Source organism: Pseudorca crassidens, chromosome 12 (assembly GCF_039906515.1).
Source record: "Pseudorca crassidens isolate mPseCra1 chromosome 12, mPseCra1.hap1, whole genome shotgun sequence".
Taxonomy (NCBI): domain Eukaryota; kingdom Metazoa; phylum Chordata; class Mammalia; order Artiodactyla; family Delphinidae; genus Pseudorca; species Pseudorca crassidens.
The window spans coordinates 70,715,550-70,735,669 of NC_090307.1; the positions used below are offsets into that span (position 1 = coordinate 70,715,550).

General features: G+C 39.5%; 1 protein-coding gene across 4 annotated transcripts in view; it reads left to right on the plus strand.

Moving 5' to 3' along the window:
- Positions 1–20,120, plus strand: part of TTC28 (tetratricopeptide repeat domain 28) — a 594,638-nt gene that overhangs the window by 294,849 nt on the left and 279,669 nt on the right. For all 4 annotated transcript variants that reach the window (XM_067700377.1, XM_067700378.1, XM_067700380.1 and 1 more), the window contains 2 exons: positions 8,836–9,108; positions 10,014–10,144. In XM_067700377.1, coding sequence (XP_067556478.1) covers positions 8,836–9,108; positions 10,014–10,144 — 404 coding nt within the window. The remainder of the gene's footprint in view (positions 1–8,835; positions 9,109–10,013; positions 10,145–20,120) is intronic.

Genomic DNA, 20,120 nt, shown 5'->3' on the forward strand with positions numbered 1-20,120 from the left:
TTAGGAGTCCGCCTGCTGATGCAGGGGACGCGGGTTCGTGCCCCGGTCCGGGAGGATCCCACATGCCGCGGAGCGGCTGGACCCGTGAGCAATGGCCGCTGGGCCTGCACGTCCGGAGCCTGTGCTCCGCAACGGGAGAGGCCACAACGGTGAGAGGCCTGCGTACCGAAAAAGAAAAAAAAAAAAAAGAAAAAAAACTTTCCTGAAGGCGAAGATTTCATGTTCTAGAAAAAATGTGGAAAGGAAGCCTCTCTTCATGCGATTTTATAACCCCATACAAAGCTGAGTCTTTGCTGCAGGAACCTAATGGCTTTTCCCACTGGGGGACCTGCTGTTAATAAACTCTGACTTAAAGCAGATGTACTTTGGAGCTCCATGACTTGGGGGTGGGGGGGGGGAATGGACAACAAAAAAGATCAATCTGTCTCTCCTTTCCATTTTTCTAGTATTTTCTCATTCTCTCCCTATATCCCTCTGCAAGTAATTTACATGGAACATTTTTTATTTAGTTCGTGAAGATATCCCTTCTTTATTCTGAGGTGTTTCTGCCGCTGCCTTAGTATACTGGAGTGAATGTGTTGAGATCAGCAGAATCATACTTACCGTTTTGCCTTTGAAGCAATTTGTTTAGATAAATATAAGAAAATCTTCTCTACACTGCAAGAAAAAGCTCAGTGCTTCTTTCAGCCTTAGGGTTTTCTGTGCCATGTTCTTTCCCATCTTATACTGAGTGACCTAAGGGCGACCCTGGAAAAAGCTGCATCTTACAGGTGCCTGGAGTGCTTTAATATTTTCTTCTCTTTCCTTAAAGCAATTTAACTTACTTATTTTTGGTATTGCCTTTACCACTGTAGCTATTCCAGGTGGGCTTTTCTCATCAACATTTTATAGAAAGACTGTTGCTTTGCACAGCGTTGTTCTGTGCATCATTTAACATCTTAATGACCTCTCTTTTTGTCATATGGTTATAATTCACAAAATCTGTCATCATTTGCTGCCCATTTTTTACCCACTGTTTATTTTAGCCTCCTGCAGCGTTCTCAGTTTCTGCCATTGTTGCGTAACTCTGCAGTCCAGGACACTTTACATGTAGGTCTGATCTGTTGTGTCAGTTGTTTTTGTTTTGCAATTCTGAGACGCAATAGGGAAGCTCCCTCGTGTAGTGCTTCTGTAAGCAAACAAAGCTCCCACGATGTGCACAGCGTTCCTGTGGTTTGGCCTTTTGGGGACGTTTCAAGATTTTTTTAAAGATAGGGCTAATCTATAGTAATATACTCTTGTTCCCAAATAAATATATTAATCCACTTTGGAACTTACTTGATTTTTAAAATTTTGTTGTTGCCTATATTGCTAACTGCATTAAGTCTTTTTTACTTTACTTTTGTGGTTTCATTCATGCTCAACAACCAGATATCAGATAATCTACTTTTCCTGTAGATATATTTACATCACTATATGTAATGTATTTCCCTTAAATCATTTATGTAAATGTCCAAATAAGTATTAATATAAAATGAGACTCTTTAATGACCCTCAAATTATCCTTTTACTATTTTCCATTTCTCCTTTTTAGATAGTCTTTCAGCAATTTCAGTTCATTGTATCTATAAATGTTTATGTAAATTTGGATGTTGTAGCATAGTACTACTGCCAACGGCAGATTTAATAATGTAATTACAAAGTGAGACTGTGTTTACCTTTATTTGTTCCTCTAAAGACGCTAGGGCTGCTTCTTGCTGAGGGTTCTCTTGTGTATATTTTCTATCCTCTTGTTAATTTGGTAATCTAAAGACTATTACATTTATAGGCTATCACCTGTCGTGGTGTTTCTACCAGCTTCAGAAGATCCAGGAAGCTGATTTTATGAAGTACTGGTAGAAAATGGCTCAAATATATAAGCTTTTCTCTCAGAGTCAAATTGGGGCTCACGTTTTATTTACCTGATAGTCCACCCTTGGTAACTCTTTCCCTCTGATTCTCTTTTAAGTGGCAGTCACTTTGCACAGAGGGCCTGTTTCTGAAATGTTATGTTAAAAAAAACCTGACTTTTCCCCCAAAGGTTGGGCTCTAATTCCAGTACTGCCATTTGCTATCCCCTTGACTGAGCAAGGTTGCTTCCTTTCTCTGCACCTCAGTTCTTACCTGTAAAAGGGGTGTGATAATAAGTACCTCCTAATATTGTTTTTTAAAAATATTTATTTATTTATTTGGCTGCATTGGGTCTTAGTTGTGGCACACGGGATATTCATTGTGGCATGCAGGCTCTTCATTGCAGCATGCAGGCTTCTCTAGTTGCGGCGCGTGGGATTCTCTCTAGTTGTGGTACACGGTCTCCAGAGTGCCCAGGCTCAGTAGTTGTGGCGCATGGGCTTAGTTGCCCTGTGGCATGCGGGGATCTTAGTTCTCCAACCAGGGATTGGACCTGCGTCCCCTGCATTGGAAGGCGGATTCTTAACCACTGGACCACCAGGGAAGTCCCCTAATAATTGTTTTGAGAATCAAGCCTTGGCATGTAAAGGCAGGCCCCTTTAGGACAGTTCCCCTGTGCAGTGTGATGCCCTTCTTCTCTCTGTGGAAAGAAGTAGCAGCAGTGGTAAGCTTGCTCTTGTATTTGTGTTGTGGGTGTGGAACAAACACTGCACAGCACACATGGTCCTTTTGCTGAGCACTTGGTGCCTGGAAAAACTGCGTTTCTCCTGAGCATTGGTGTATTTTTATCTAAAAGGTTTGGGAATTATCTGAAGTGATCCTTTATTTTGCTTTGTCCTCTGTGAAGCGTTAGAGCTTAGTGTCCTGTCCACCTTTAGGAAGTGTGCCAGGGCTTGTAGTCTCTAAGCTGAGTTTTCCTTACTTTATTTTCCACTCACTCTGACTTCTGTGTTTTCCACCTTATTTCTATAGAAGGCCTTTGAATCCTTTTGTAATGAAGTAGGATATAAATAAATTCACAAATGAACCCAGAAAAATATGAAGTGGCTTAGACAAAGAGCTAAACATGTCAGTTTTTATTTTCTTTTTTTGGGGGGAGGGTTAAGTTTTCCTTTTAGTGTGAACCAAAAGTTTTTTGTTTTTTTTTTCCAGTTAAGGTAAAATGTACATAACATTTTTAGTTATGCAATTCAGTGGTATTAAGTGTATTTACAGCGTTGTGCACCCATCACTGCCATCTGTCTCCAGAACTTTTTCATCTTCCCAAATTGACACTTTGTACACATGAAACAATAATTCCTCGTCTTCCCCTACCGCCCCAGCTCCTGGCAACTACCAGGGTACCTCATATAAGTGGAGTCATACAATATTTGTCCTTTTGTGACAAGCCCAGTGGTTTTTAATTTAGTTTCCCCTCTAAGGAATTAGCCTAAGAAAAGGTAAAAATTAAAAATAATTAGATATTACGAACCTTACCTCTAAATTTTGGTTTTTGGGCTATACTTTACTCTCATTATACTTTGGTTACCTTCTTACCTTGTCAGTGGTTGCTGTTCTCTCTTTGGATCCCTGTTTTGGAGATTCATTCCAGAATTGTTTCTTCCAGTCTTCTGAGTTTGCAGTACAGTATTATATTATATCCAGTAATAATTGGTAGTGGTATCACCAGGTTTTTAGGAAAGTTGAAGCTTTTTAGTCACGTATGCTAATTAAATATTATAAGGATAACTTGGAAGGCTGCAGAATGTCTTCATAGTACCTGAGACAGATTGAAGTCTGTAAAAAATTTAGTTACCTTGAAGGTGATTCATAGGAGACAGTCAGTAGAGTATCATTACTTTGGAATAAGGCATTGTGCCTGTTAATGCATTTATTCCTCAAATTCTGTAAATTTTAAAATTCTAAATATGTCTGAAATTTATCCCTTGCTGTCCATCTGTTTTGTCATTGCAAATACAGGACTTTTTCTCTAACTGGTTTTCCTGGCTATTATCTCTTCCAAACCAGTCCATGCTTTGCTTCCCTTCCAGAATGAACTTTCTAAAGTGTAAGTTTGATCTGTCATTCTCTTATTCATAATTCTGAATTTTCCCCATTGTCTACAAGATAAAGGCCAGCTACCTTAGTATAAAAGATCTTACTTCTCTTTTATTCTCATTACCAAGATATTCCCAGCTAAAACTACCTGCAGTTCCTGGAAAACACTAGTTTCTCATAGCTCCGATTTCTATTGAGATGTCATTACCTCTGGAAAGCATTCCTAGACCTACCTGAGTAGGGCTAGCACCTTTCTCCTCTGTGGTCCCATAGCACATCCTACCAATGCTGAGAAATCTGGATTGAAAGTTGTGTCATTATTTTATATATTACTAAGAAAAAATAAAATGCTGATAAGTAAATTTCTTTCTTATCACTTAACTTTTTATTTTATATAAACTGAAAGGATTCTTTTAGCCCCATTTAGACATAGAAATAACCAACCATTGTGAGGCACCATTGGGTTCATGGACATTAAATCTCAAATTCAGAAATGTTAAAATGTGAATGAATATGCAGAACTGATGAAATAAATATAGTATATCTTTTAGTTGAGTGTGATTATTTGTTTATTATTAGCTTCTACTACATTCTTACAAGGTTTTCAAGTGTCAGGAAATGTGACTTTGTTTATCTTAAATTCTTAAAGCCTTTACATTTTGAAAGCACATAACTGGTGTTCAATGATTGTTGCAAAGTGCCTTTACATTCTTATGAAGTTGTTTTGACATTGGATATTTTATATATTATGCATGATTTCTATAAAGGAAAACATCTTTACATCTACAGGCTGCCAAAACTCTGTTCCATCTAGCCTGAGAAAATCACACAATTAGTCCTTTTGCTAACAGCCTAAGTTTACTGTAGAATAGGAATTAGAATCATAGAATAGTATAGTTGGGAAGAATCTTATAGATCACCTAATCCAGCCTATACAGTTTTTTTTCTTTTTTTTTGAATTTTATTTTATTTATTTTTTATACAGCACAGTCTTATTAGTTATCCATTTTATACATATTAGTGTATACATGTCAATCCCAATCTCCCAATTCATCACACCACCACCACCCCGCCCCTGCCACTCTCCCTTCTCGGTGTCCGTACATTTGTGCTCAACATCTGTGTCTCTATTTCTGCCCTGCAAACTGGTTCATCTGTACCATTTTTCTAGGTTCCACATATATGCGTTAACATACGATATTTGTTTTTCTTTTTCTGACTTACTTCACTCTGCAGCCTATACAGTTTTTATACATTAAAAAAAAACTTATCTTACCACTTTTATTTATCAAATGAGTGTACAACTGCTAACCAGACCTTCTGATTAGTGAGTATGGACAAATGAGACGTAATTACAGCCCAAAGCAGAGAAGTTTGACATTAAAATTTTTTTAATTTACATCAAGTGAAATGGACTTTTTGTGTATATATCTTTACACATGCATAGATGCAAACATAGATACATTTACATGTATATACACATATGTATTTAATATTGACATATACTTATCTATAACGTGTATAGATTTATGTAACCATCACCACAATCATAATTGTGATACATTTGACAAAGTGAGGAAAGTAAGGTTATGTGGCTTTGAAATCCAGGTCTCTTTATCCTTAGCTCAGTATTTTCTGTGTTATTCCACATCAGCTTCCTTCCCCATAAATATTCTCTGGGCCATTCAAGCTGCCCTGTTCATCATTCCTTTTCATTCCATGTACCTATCTTTCATTCCATGCACCTTTGTTTAGGACAAACCTGCCTAAAATACCCTCTACTCACAGAAGAAAGTACAAAGACTTGTCTAAGTCCTACCCTTTCTTTAAGAAATCAGGTTCTGTTTTTATGAAGTTTTCTGATTACCCTTGATAATCATTCCCTTTTCCAAACTCTTATAACATATACTGTATTTGGGCTTGCATTATAATTTATCTTTTTATATATGTATAGTCTCTTTCCTATATACCACAAGTGGAAATTTGATCTTTTACCTCTTAATCCTTCCGTTTCATTTTTATTTAGTAAAAATTTGTACAAATGAAGATTTCCTTTTCTTTTGAAAATCTTCCAAGTATTTCCCTTGGTCCTCTAACTGTGGCAATGTTCTCTCTTCTTTCTACGATTGTGTAGTTTTAGAGGCTCTATTGGATGGCTCTTTTTTTGAACTTAGCCATGGTTGCAATGGTTAAAATAATCACCAGCTGAAAAGTAGAATCTTTGCTGGCCATCAGTCATTTCGTGCCATCTGTGTCTGAACACTCTTCCTGTGTTTTGGGAACTCCCTGTCTTTTACTTCTGCCTCCTTGCCTTCCACTATAAAAGTTGAAAACATCAGATCCTAATTTTCGCATCCTCCTTTGCACCTGGGACTCCACCTTTGAATTAGGAGCTAAAGGCTAAAAGAAGAAAGGATATACAGAATTTGTTCCAGTGGTGGCAGGTGGCAATAGTGACATCCGTTTTCCAAGGGCGGCATTTAGTAGTGGTGGAGGCAGAATTACAAGCTGCAATGTCCTGTGTTTACTTGCAGTGGTGATGTTGCCTTCACCAGGAACTTTTGTTCACAAAAGTTGACTGTGGGTCTGGAGGCCTGGTTTTCCACCCTTCCCAGTAGCCACTCAGTGCATTTCTTCCCTGCTTAAAATCAGCTGGAATTGACTTCTTGTGTGAACAAGAATTTTGCCCGGTATAGTATCAGAGAGCCTGGACTTAGAGCCCTGCAATAGGTTCTTGCCTTGGCTTTGTCCCAAGCTATCTGACCTTGCGTGAATACTCAATACTTAAATACTCAGATTCTTCATTTCTAAAATAATGGTGTTGGGCTTCCCTGGTGGCGCAGTGGTTAAGAATACGCCTGCCAATGCAGGGGACACGGGTTCGAACCCTGGTCCGGGAAGATCCCACATGCTGCGGAGCAACTAAGCCCATGCGCTACAACTACTGAGCCTGTGCTCTAGAGCCCGTGAGCCACAACTACTGAGCCCACGCACCACAACTACTGAAGCCTGCATGCCTAGAGCCTGTGCTCCGCAACAAGAGAAGCCACCACAGTGAGAAACCCTCACACCACAACAAAGAGTAGCCCCTACTCGCCACAACTAGAGAAAGCCCATGCACAGCAACGAAGACCCAACACAGCCAAAAAAATAAATAAAAATAAATTTAGGGCTTCCCTGGTGGCGCAGTGGTTGAGAGTCCGCCTGCCGATGCAGGGGACACGGGATCGTGCCCTGGTCTGGGAAGATCCCATATGCCGCGGAGCGGCTAGGCCCGTGAGCCATGGCCGCTGAGCCTACGCTCCGCAATGGGAGAGGCCACAACAGTGAGAGGCCCATGTACTGCAAAAATAAATAAATAAATAAATTTAATAAATAAAATAAGGGTGTTTTCAAGGTCTTTTCAGCTCTAAAATTCTGTTATTTTTGCTTCTGCTAATTGGCCATTGGGATGCTAATGTGTGATCATCACTGGCTGCCAAATCCATCAGTGGATACCACCAAAGTTCTGCTCACAGTTATTTCAGTGTGGCATTGTTCTTTTCCTGTTCTAGCAATTCCTGGGCTCTTGTGCCTGTATTTAACCCTATTGGTTAGCAAACGTTTACTGGTACTGTGTACTGCTTGCATCTTGATAGGTGTAAAAATGTTCTTTGTTCTCTGTTTAGTGATCTGATTGAAGGGAAAAATGCTTTAGGCACCAGTAGGTTTCGAGGTTTCCGTGGTAATGTTGATTCGGATGAGAGCTCCTTAGTGGCAAGTGGAGATTTGAAGTCATAAATTGTAAAAATTACATTTTAATGCAGTACTGTTGGCTGAGAGATTCACAGTTTAAAGAGACCAACCTTTCAATAGTTTTTTTTTTTTTTTTTTCACATAGGCACAGTGGAACAACTAATGTGAAACAGTTTTTCAGGAAAGCTAACAACAAAAGTGTTACAAGTGCTACCTCACTGTAAGGTTATAGTCATTAGCTCTGCAACAGTCTTTTTAAAAAAAAAATAGGGCTTCCCTGGTGGCGCAGTGGTTGAGAGTCCACCTGCCGATGCAGGGGACAAGGGTTCGTGCCCCGGTCCGGGAAGATCCCACATGCCACGGAGCGGCTGGGCCCGTGAGCCATGGCCGCTGAGCCTGCGCGTCCGGAGCCTGTGCTCCGCAACGGGAGAGGCCACAACAGTGAGAGGCCCGCGTACCACAAAAAAAAAAAAAAATAAAAAAATAAGAGGAGGAAGAAGGAGCTTAGAGGTCATCCACTTTGAAACCTAGCTTCAAATGGAAAGAATCTCCCTGTGGCTTCCTGACCCCTAATCTGTGTCCTTTCCACAACATGAAAATAAAATGAGATAAACATTAATTTTGTCTTTCATCTTACCTTAGTAAACTCAGACGATTTCTTTTTTCTTCTTGATATGCACAGAAACCAAAAATTTCATGTGATTTGCTTTATTGTGATATTTCCTCTGTTGCAGTGGTCTGGAAGTAGACCCACAGCATCTCTGAGGTCTGCCTGTATATAGTAGGGGTGGGACTTGAGTGATGTGCCTGTGATATTTTGAGAGGGCAGGAGGTCAGAGAAGGGAGAACCATTCAGGGAAAGTGGTGGGTCCTGATCAAAGAAAGACCGGAAGAGAGGACAAGTGTGGTGTATGCATGTGAAAGTGATGTAAGGAAATTACTGGAAAGACATTGGTGTTACCCAGTCGTATGAATGAGTGGACAGTAAGGGTGGTGCTAGATTGAAAGGTTGAAGAGTTTGTACCTGAAACAGGCCATAAAAAGGTATGATAAACATTTGTTTCTAGAGCGTATTGGAAAAGATTGTTTTGTGTATAAGCCTATATTCTCTTATTTTCTTTTGTTTTTCTTCAGACTCCCTCGAGCCCACTTATCAACAGCTTCAGAAAATGAAACTGGACAAGAGTCCCTTTGTGGTCGTGTCTGTGGTTGGGCAAGAACTCCTGACAGCTGGCCATCATGGGGCCTCTGTGGTTGTCTTAGAAGCCGCTCTGAAGATTGGCACCTGCAGCCTCAAACTGAGAGGTTCCGTTTTCTCTGCGCTGAGCAGTGCTTACTGGTCTCTCGGAAACACAGAGAAGAGCACTGGATACATGCAGCAGGACTTGGATGTAGCCAAGACCTTAGGTAGAGTTATGCTTTTCTCCTTTATTTCAGTACAGAAAGGAAATGAAGAAAGCTGATTAACCTGATGTGAATGGGAGTAGTATGTGCCATGAAAAGTGATTGTACCTCGGGAACATTCTCTGTTTTAGAGTACTTAGGTCTTTAGGGCTTTTCATTTAACAAGGTATCAAGCTCCCAAAAGGCCAAAAGATATGGATTAATATATTCATTGCCTCCTCAGAGATATGGGCTCACAGATTTAATATCTCAGATGATAGATTTGTGGGTGAATCTCTGACCTTAATTTTCATTTTTGCCTACAATAGAATGCACCATCATTTTGTTGGACGAAATAGTGCAGTGCAGTGGTTAAGACTGTGGACTATGGAGCCAGACTGCTGAGTTTAGAATCCTGGCTCTGCCACTTAACTAGCTGTGTGACCTTCGGCAAGTTGCCTAATCTCTGTGCTGCTGTTTCCTCATTTTAAAAAAAAATGTGGTTTATGATAATCATCACAGTGATTATTCAAGGACTTGGAGGATTGCAGTAAGAGAAGAGATATGGTGGGTCAGCATACTTGTAAAGAAGCATACTTGTAAAGAAGCAACATATTATGGTAGGTGTGGAGTAAAGTGACTGAACCAACAAGCTGATGGTTGTTCAGAAACAAAGCAATGACCTCTCATTTCCAGAACACTTATGTCCCTGACTGCAGTTGTATGTTATAACATCAATAACAGTTGTCCAGAGATTTAACTTCTAGGACCATAACTTCCTACATAGAGTCTTTTAGAAGAAGAAAAGAAGGCAAGTGAAATCTTAGCTAGTAAATCTGTGGCTGTTGTATTAGGATGGCCATTATATATTATAAATAATGCTGTAACTTAGATAAATTTTATCTTTTTTTTTTTTAAACCCAATTCAGGTGACCAGACAGGAGAATGCCGAGCTCATGGGAATCTGGGCTCTGCATTCTTCTCCAAAGGAAATTACCGGGAGGCTCTCACTAACCACAGGCATCAGTTGGTGCTTGCCATGAAACTCAAGGATCGAGAGGTAGGAAGTTTACCTGCAGACCAAAACCAGTTTTTTTGAAACATGGGGTCTTTTTTGGCTGCTCAAAATGTTTTAGGTATCTTAAAATATTACTTTCAGAAGTTGATAATCATTGCTTCTAACTTTCATCAACAACGAGGTGTTGAACATCTATCACATACAGGACTTGGGGATATAGAGGTAAATGAGACATGGTCTCTGACCTCAGGATCTAGCAGCTTGGTCAGATACATTGTTCTTATTCTCTTCAAATGTGCTATGGATATATGTAAAATTAGCAAAAAGCTATATCATTATGATATATTTATTAAATTAAATAAGCACACATTATGCTTTATCTGAGATGGAGTATTATTGCTGTGAATCCTTCACATTGTTTCTTTGGTGGATTTTTAACTCTGGTGGTAGAAACATGTTAAGTCTCACTGAGAGACCTGAATCGTAATGATAGAGAAATATCATCCTAGTCTTTTCTAGATAAATGAAATGAAATATCCTCAGAAACTTGATATCCAGTAGATGCAACATGATGGTGCCTGCAGAGTGGAAAGAGGGTGGGGTTTGGTAGGAGACAGACCCAGATTTGAATCCCTGCTTCAGTTATCCTGGCTCGGGGATCTTGGGGAAGTTATTATTTAACTTCTTTTTGCCTCTTATTTCTTATTCAGAAAATGATGATTCTGTTTATTCTATACACAGTTGTGATAGGATTATAAATAATACATGTAAAGTACCTAGCATGGTACCTGGAATTCCATAAATGGTAGTAATAATATAATATTATAAATAAGAATGAAGTTAATAGCAGAGGCAACAATAAATTTATGAATTAATCTATGTGTTGGGAAATATGTTTAGTTACATTTACATCTCAGAATGTCACTGTAGGACGTTATGGAGATTAACTATATTATTTAAATGACCCAGCATCTTCATGTCTCTAGAACACAGTCAGGCACTAGAAAGGAATTGGGAAAGAAAAAAACCTTTACTTCAGTGGCATGCTGGAATCTCCCCTTGGGAAAGCTGGACTCCTAGAAAGTCTCTCTCATCCATAGGTATCAGAAAAAAAGCCTTTGAAAGCTCCAAGGGCAGTGAATTTTTGGCAATTTTATTCTCAAGAGAGTTGCCTAAACACTTTTCTCTTTACCTATTTACTCTTAGTTTACAAACATTTCTTATAAGCCAGATTATCTGATTTCTTGATGTTAAGAGAATGAAAAGAAGTTCAGATTTCTAGAGGCAGATATACTGATGGCATTAATAAGTGAGAGCCAGGTTTAAGAACTAAAACAGCATCAGTATCTAGATAGAGCCATTTAGTGCAGGGACAGATAGCTGAATTTATACCCCATTTTCCTAACCTTTGAGGTGTATATATTAGCTCGATTACTGGATAAGCTAGAAAGACTTTTAATTAGGGACATAGGGTTGTGATAGGTATTAAAAAGGAGAACACTCAATTGCTGCCAAGATTCTGGAATTCCAGAGGAAACAGAGACTGATATAGACCTGAGGAAGTTTGTGAAACAGGTAGAAATCAAGCTGGCCCCCAAGTGAGATGTAGAAATTGCCATATGAGGTTCTAAAACCTGGTCAGCAGGTAAGTCACGTTTTGCTGAGTGATAAGATAGTTTATTCCTTTAGCAAAGAACAGATATTTTCCACCATCCTATTATATATATTATATATATAGTCACAGATTCTTGGTTTTTTTTTAAATTGAGTTTTGAACTTTATTTATTTATTTTTGCTGCATTGGGTCTTCGTTGCTGCACGCAGGCTTTCTGTAGCTGCGGCAAGTGGGAACTACTCTTCATTGCGGTGCTCAGGCTTCTCATTGCGGTGACTTCTCTTGTTGTGGAGCATGGGCTCTAGGAGCACAGGCTTCAGCATTTGTGGCACGTGGGCTCAGTAGTTGTGGTGCATGGGCCCAGTTGCCCTGCGGCATGTGGGATCTTCCGGGTCCAGGGCTCGAACCCGCGTCACCTGCATTGGCAGGCGGATTCTTAACCACTGCGCCACCAGGGAAGTCCCTATCGTTTTTTTAAAAGGTGATATTTATTAGTTTTATCTAATTACATAAGAAATACATGAAAATAACCAACTGTAAGCTTACCATCCTATTAATATTATTTTGGGTATAATCTTTTGATCATATATGCAGTTATAATTGTTCATATGTATTCACACAAGAATTGAAATCCTATTATATACTGTTTTAACTTGTTTTTTCATTAATATTTTCCACTTTTTTTTTAACATCTTTATTGGAGTATAATTGCTTTACAGTGTTGTGTTAGTTTCTGCTGTATAAGAAAGTGAATCAGCTATATGCATATGTATATCCCCATATCCCCTCCCTCTTGCATCTTCCTCCCACCCTCCTTATCCCACCCTTCTAGGTGGTCACAAAGCACCAAGCTGATCTCCCTGTGCCATGCAGCTGCTTCCCACTAGCTATCTATTTTACATTTGGTAGTGTATGTATGTCAGTGCTACTCTCTCACTTCGTCGCAGCTTACCCTTCCCCCTCCCCGTGTCCTCAAGTCCATTCTCTACGTCTGTGTCTTTATTCCTGTCCTGCCCCTAGGTTCACCTTTTTTTTTTTTTTTTTAGATTCCATATATATGTGTTAGCATATAGTATTTGTTTATCTCTTTCTGATTTACTTCACTCTGTATGACAGACTCTAGGTCCATCCACCGCACTAAAAATAACTCAATTTCGTTTCTTTTTATGGCTGAGTAATATTGCATTGTATATATGTGCCACATCTTCTTTATCCATTCATCTGTCGATGGACACTTAGGTTGCTTCCATGTCCTGGCTATTGTGAATAGTGTTGCAGTGAACATTGTGGGACATGACTCTTTTTGAATTATGGTTTTCTCAGGGCATATGCCCAGTAGTGGGATTGCTGGGTCATGTGGTAGTTCTATTTCTAGGTTTTTAAGGAACCTCCACACTATTCTCCATAGTGACTGTATCAATTTACATTCCCACCAACAGTGCAAGAGGGTTCCCTTTTCTCCACACCTTCTCCAGCATTTATTGTTTGTAGATTTTTTGATGATGGCCATTCTGACTGGTGTGAGATGATATCTCATTGTAGTTTTGATTTGTATTTCTCTAATGATTAATGATGTTGAGCATTCTTTCATGTGTTTGTTGGCAATCTGTATATCTTCTTTGGAGAAATGTCTATTTCGGTCATCTGCCCATTTTTGGACTGGGCTGTTTTTTTGATATTGAGCTGCATGAGTTGCTTGTATATTTGGAGATTAATCCTTTGTCAGTTGCTTCATTTGCAAATATTTTCTCCCATTCTGAGGGTTGTCTTTTGGTCTTCTTTATGGTTTCCTTTGCTGTACATAAGCTTTGAAGTTTCATTAGGTCCCATTTGTTTATTTTTGTTTTTGTTTCCATTTCTCTAGGAGGTGGGTCAAAAAGTATCTTGCTGTGATTTATGTCATAGAGTGTTCTGCCTATGTTTTCCTCTAAGAGTTTTATAGTGTATGGCCTTACATTTAGGTCTTTAATCCATTTTGAGTTTATTTTTGTGTATGGTGTTAGGGAGTGTTCTAATTTCATTCTTTTACATGTAGCTGTCCAGTTTTCCCAGCACCACTTATTGAAGAGGCTGTCTTTTCTCCATTGTATATTCTTGCCTCCTTTATCAAAGATAAGGTAACTATGTGTGCGTGGGTTTATCTCTGGGCTTTCTATCCTGTTCTCTTGATCTATATTTCTGTTTTTGTGCCAGTACCATACCATCTTGATTGTTGTAGCTTTGTAGTATAGTCTGAAGTCCGGGAGCCTGATTCCTCCAGCTCCATTTTTCTTTCTCAAGATTGTTTTCGCTATTCAGGGTCTCTTGTGTTTCCATACAAATTGTGCAATTTTTTGTTCTAGTTCTGTGAAAAATGCCAGTGGTAGTTTGATAGGGATTGCATTGAATCTGTAGATTGCTTTGGGTAGTATAGTCATTTTCACACTGTTGATTCTTGCAACCCAAGAACATAGTATATCTCTACATCTGTTTGTATCATCTTTAATTTCTTTCATCAGTGTCTTACACTTTTCTGCATACAGATCTTTTGTCTCCTTAGGTAGGTTTATTCCTAGATATTTTATTCATTTTGTTGCAGTGGTAAATGGGAGTGTTTCCTTAATTTCTCTTTCAGATTTTTCATCATTAGTGTATAGGAATGCAAGAGATTTCTCTGCTTTAATTTTATATCTTGCTACTTTACCAAATTCATTAATTAGCTCTAGTAGTTTCCTGGTAGTATCTTTAGCATTCTGTATGTATAGTATCATGTCATCTGTAACAGTGACAGTTTTACTCCTTTTCTGATTTGTATTCCTTTTATTTCTTTTTCTTCTCTGATTTCTGCGGCTAAAACTTCCAAAACTATGTTGAATAATAGTGGTGAGAGTGGGCAACCTTGTCTTGTTCCTGCTCTTAGAGGAAATGGTTTCAGTTTTTCACCATTGAGAATGATGTTGGCTGTGGGTTTGTCATATATGGCCTTTATTATGTTAAGGTAAGTTCCCTTTATGCCTACTTTATGGAGAGTTTTTATCATAAATGGGTGTTGAATTTTGTCGAAAGCTTTTTTTGCATCTATTGAGATTATCATATGGTTTTTATCTTTCACTTTGTTAATATGGTGTTTCATATTGATTGGTTTGCATATATTGAAGAATCCTTGCATTCCTGGGATAAATCCCACTTGATCATGGTGTATGATCTTTTTAATGTGCTGTTGGATTCTGTTTGCTAGTATTTTGTTGAGGATTTTTGCATCTATGTTCATCAGTGATATTGGCCTGTAGTTTTGTTTTTTTGTCACATCTTTATCTTCTTTTGGTATCAGAATGATGGTGGCCTTGTAGAATGATTTTGGGAGTGTTCCTCCCTCTGCTATAGTTTGGAAGAGTTTGAGAAGGATAGGTGTTAGCTCTTCTCTAAATGTTTGATAGAATTCGCCTGTGAAGCCATCTGGTCCTGGGCTTTTGTTTGTTGGAAGATTTTTAATCACAGTTTCAATTTCAGTGCTTGTAATTGGTCTGTTTATATTTTCTATTTCTTCCTGGTTCAGTGTTGGAAGGTTGTGCTTTTCTAAGAATTTGTCCATTTCTTCCAGATTGTCCATTTTATTGGCATGTATTTGCTTATAGTAATCTCTCATGATCCTTTGTATTGCTGCAGTGTCAGTTGTTACTTCTTTTTCATTTCTAATTCTATTGATTTGAATCTTCTCCCTTTTTTTCTTGACGTGTGGGGCTAATGGTCTGTCAATTTTGTTTATCTTCTCAAAGAACCAACTTTTAGTTTTATTGTTCTTTGCTATTGTTTCCTTCATTTCTTTTTCATTTATTTCTGATCTGATCTTTATGATTTCTTTCCTTCTGCTAACTTTGGGGTTTTTTTGTTCTTCTTTCTCTAATTGCTTTAGGTGTAAGGTTAGGTAGTTTATTTGAGATTTTTCTTGTTTCTTGAGGTAGGATTGTGTTGCTATAAACTTCCCTCTTAGAACTGCTTTTGCTGCATCCCATAGGTTTTGGGCCGTCATGTTTTCATTGTTGTTTGTTTCTAGGTATTTTTTGATTTCCTCAGTGATCTCTTCGTTATTTAGTAGTGTATTGTTTAGCGTCCATGTGTTTGTATTTTTTACAGATTTTTTCCTGTAATTGATATTTAGTCTGATAGCATTGTGGTCAGAAAAGATCCCTGATATGATTTCAGTTTTCTAAAATTCACTAAGGCTTGATTTGTGACCCAAGATATGATCTATCCTGGAGAACGTTCCATGAGTACTGGAGAAGAAAGTGTATTCTGTTGTTTTTGGATGGAATGTCCTATAAATATCAATTAAATCCATCTTGTGGGCTTCCCTGGTGGCGCAGTGGTTGGGAGTCCACCTGCCAATGCAGGGGACACGGGTTCGTGCCCTGGTCCGGGAGGATCCCACATGCCGCAGAGCGGCTGGGCCTGTGGGCCATGGCCGCTAGGCCTGCGCGTCGGGAGCCTGTGCTCCGCAAGTGGAGAGACCACGATGGTGAGAGGACCAAGTACTGAAAAAAAAAAATCCATCTTGTCTAATGTGTCATTTAAAGCTTGTGTTTCCTTATTTATTTTCATTTTGCATGATCTGTCCATTGGTGAAAGTGGGGTGTTAAAATCCCCTACTATTGTGTTACTGTCGATTTCCTCTTTTATGGCTGGTAGCATTTACCTTATGTATTGAGGTGCTCCTCTGTGGGGTGCATAAATATTTACAATTGTTTTATCTTCTTCTTGGATTGATCCCTTGATTATTATGTAGTATCCTTCTTTATCTCTTGTAATAGTCTTTATTTTAAAGTCTATTTTGTCTGATATGAGAATTGCTACTCCAGCTTTCTTCTGGTTTCCATTTGCATGGAATATCTTTTTCCATCCCCTCCCTTTCAGTCTGTATGTGCCCCTAGGTCTGAAGTGTGTCCCTTGTAAATAGCATATATATGAGTCTTGTTTTTGTATCCCTTCAGCCAGTTTGTGTCTTTTGGTTGGAGCATTTAATCCATTTACATTTAAGGTAATTATCGATATGTATGTTCCTATTACCATTTTCTTAATTGTTTTGGGTTTGTTTTTGTAGGTCTTTTCCTTCTGTTGTGTTTCCTGAGTAGAAAAGTTCTTTTAGCATTTGTTGTAAAGCTGGTTTGGTGGTGCTGAATTCTCTTAACTTTTGCTTATCTGTAAAAGTTTTAATTTCTCCATTGAATCTGAATGAGATCCTTGCTGGGTAGAGTAATCTTGCTTGTAGGTTTTTCCCTTTCATCACTTTAAATATGTCCTGCCACTCCCTTCTGGCTTGCAGAGTTTCTGCTGAAAGATCAGCTGTTAACCTTATGGGGATTCCATTGTATGCTATTTGTTGCTTTTCCCTTGCTGCTTTTAATATTTTTTCTTTGTATTTAATTTTTGATAGTTTGATTAATATGTGTCTTGGCATGTTTCTCCTTGTATTTATCCTGTATGGGACTCTCTGTGCTTTCTGGACTTGATTGACTAGTTCCTTTCCCATATTGGGGAAGTTTTCAACTATAGTTTCTTCAGATATTTTCTCAGTCCCTTTCTTTTTCTCTTCTTCTTCTGGGACCCCTATAATTCGAATGTTGGTGCGTTTAGTGTTGTCCCAGAGGTCTCTGAGAGTCTCCTCAATTCTTTTCATTCTTTTTTCTTTATGCTGCTCCCTGGCAGTTATTTCCACCATTTTGTCTTCCAGCTCGCTTATCTGTTCTTCTGCCTCAGTTATTCCATTATTGATTCCTTCTAGAGTATTTTTAGTTTCAGTAATTGTGTTGTTCATCACAGTTGGTTTGCTCTTTAGTTCCTCTAGATCCTTGTTAAATGTTTCTTATATTTTCTCCATTCTGTTCCCGAGATTTTGGATCGTCTTTACTGTAATTAGTCTGAATTCCTTTTCAGGTAGGTTGCCTATTTCATCTTCATTTATTTGATCTTGTAGGTTTTTACCTTGCTCCTTCTTCTGTAACATATTTTTTTGTCATTTCTTTTCTTTTCTTTTTGATGGGTGGTGCTGTATTCCTGTCTTACTGGTTGTTTGGCCTGAGACATCCATCACTGGAATTTGCAGGCAGTTGGATAGAGCTGGGTCTTGGTGCTGAGATGAGGACCTCCAAGAGGCCTCACTCTGATTGATACTCCCTGTGGTCTGAGGTTCTCTGTTAGTCCAGGGTTTTGGACTTGGAGCTCCCACTACAGGAGCTCAGGCCCGACCTCCAGCCTGGGAACCAAGATCCTGCAAGCTTTGTGGCACGGTAAAAAAAAAAAAAAAAAAAAAGGAAGAAAGAAAGAAAAAAGGAGCAGTACAATATCAAAGAATAGAAAACAAAATAAAATTAGAAAGATAAAAAATACGTTAGGTAAAATAAAACTATAATTGAAACAATTGCAACAAGGTAAAAGAAAACCACAACAAAAAAAAGAAAAAAGGGTAGGGGTGGGGGAAACAAGCCAGAAGGAGAGATCACTAACAAAGTATAAAGAATAAAATAAAATCAATCTAAAAGAGGAAAAAGAAAAAAATCTAAAAGAGGAAAAAAGAAAAAAAGCCTTGGCTATGGGGGTGGAGGTTAGGTGAGGGGTGGAACTTAGGCAGGGGTGGGGTTTAGGGTGGGACTGGGCCTAGGTGATGTTCAAGTGTGGGCAGGGCCTCTGCTTAGGACCTGCGCAGAAGGGGAGAGGCAGCATGTGGAAGGGAGGGCTTCTGGAGTGTGGAGTTCAGGAGTTTGGAAGTTGGTCCCTGAGTGAGGGTGTGTGGGTGGGATTTAGGCCCAGCTCATTGGAGGGCGTCTCCGAGTATGGAGGCGCGGGGACCTGGGTGGGGGTGTAGGTGCGGGGCTTGAGTTCTTTGAGGCAGGAGGGATGCTCCGAGGGCAGAGGATTAGGCCCAGGTGCTTCCCGGTGCCTAAGTGAACAGGGAAAGCACTGGCCCGTTCCCTTATGTTCTTTCTCACCCCTCCCTCACCGTCTCCCCCATCACCACTGAACCCCTAACCGTGGGTGGGTCCTGCTGGGTGTAGGGACTTCTTCCCTACCCCAGCCACCCCTCAGTCATGCCAGTCCTGGTCCAGCCTTTACTTTTGCTCCCCCTTCCCTCCTTCCCACTCCCTCAGGACACATGCGGGCTGGAGGGGGCCTCAGTGGGCAGAGGATCAGGCCCGGGAACTCAGCAGGTTCCTAGGGGTCTAAGTGGGCAGGGGAAACCTGGTCATGGCTCCCTGTTGATCCTCTGCCCTCCCAATGGTTCCCAGTTTCCCCCTTCGGGGGTGGGATCCCTTCCCCTCCCCCAGCTGCCCCTCAGGGGCGCCAGTCCCTTCCCCTCTCCACTTCTCCTCCCGATTCACTCCCCCCACACCCCATGTCCTACCCAGTTGCTGGGGATTCCTCCCATCCCCTTAGGTGTCCGTGGTCCCCCACCAGTGCCCTAGTTGTGAGGAGACGCGAATTCCACGTCTTGACAGTATGCCATCTTGGCCTGTCTTCCAGTTATTTTTAAACATTTCTTCATTTTATTAAATGTTCCACTGAAGGTCTTTTGGCTTTATCATAATTTATTTAATCTTTCCCCCTACTGTTATACATTTAGTTTGTTACAAAATTTTTGGTATTATAAAATCTGGAAAAACATCTTTATGGATAAATCTTTGAACATATCTCTCATCATTTCTTTTGGTTAATGTATTAGAAGTGGGCTTGCTTAGAAAAAAACACATTAAGGCTTCTGATATTTATTGCTAAATTGCTCTCAGAAGGGCTGTATCTGTTTTTAGTTCTACGAGCAGTGTGTAAAAGCTTTCATTTCCTTGCACTAGCTAACACTAGGCATTACTGTTAAAACTAAAAAGTCAGTTTGATATTTAAAAAAATGATATCTTGGGCTTCCCTGGTGGCGCAGTGGTTGAGAGTCCACCTGCCAATGCAGGGGATGCGGGTTCGTGCCCCGGTCTGGGAAGATCCCACATGCCACGGAGTGGCTGGGCCTGTGAGCCATGGCCGCTGAGCCTGCACGTCTGGAGCCTGTGCACCACAACGGGAGAGGCCACGATAGTGAGAGGCCCGTGTACAGCAAAAAAAATAAGAAAAAAAGATATCTTCTTGTTTTAATTTGCATTTCTTTGGTCACTACTGGGTTTACTATTTTTAAAAATTTCTTTTATAAAGATCTTGAATACTCAAAATATGTTTTTCTATTGCAATATTGGTTATTTTATATTGATCTGATTCTGGGCATTGCTGTATCATTCTACTGAGCAGTTGGGCAATTTGTGTTCTAATGCATAGTTTTAATTATTGTTGCTCTATAATATATTTTACATCTGCTACAAGTCCCATATCATTATTATTATTTTTAATGTCTAGGATATCCTTGTCTCTCTGTCCCCCATCAAATGAATT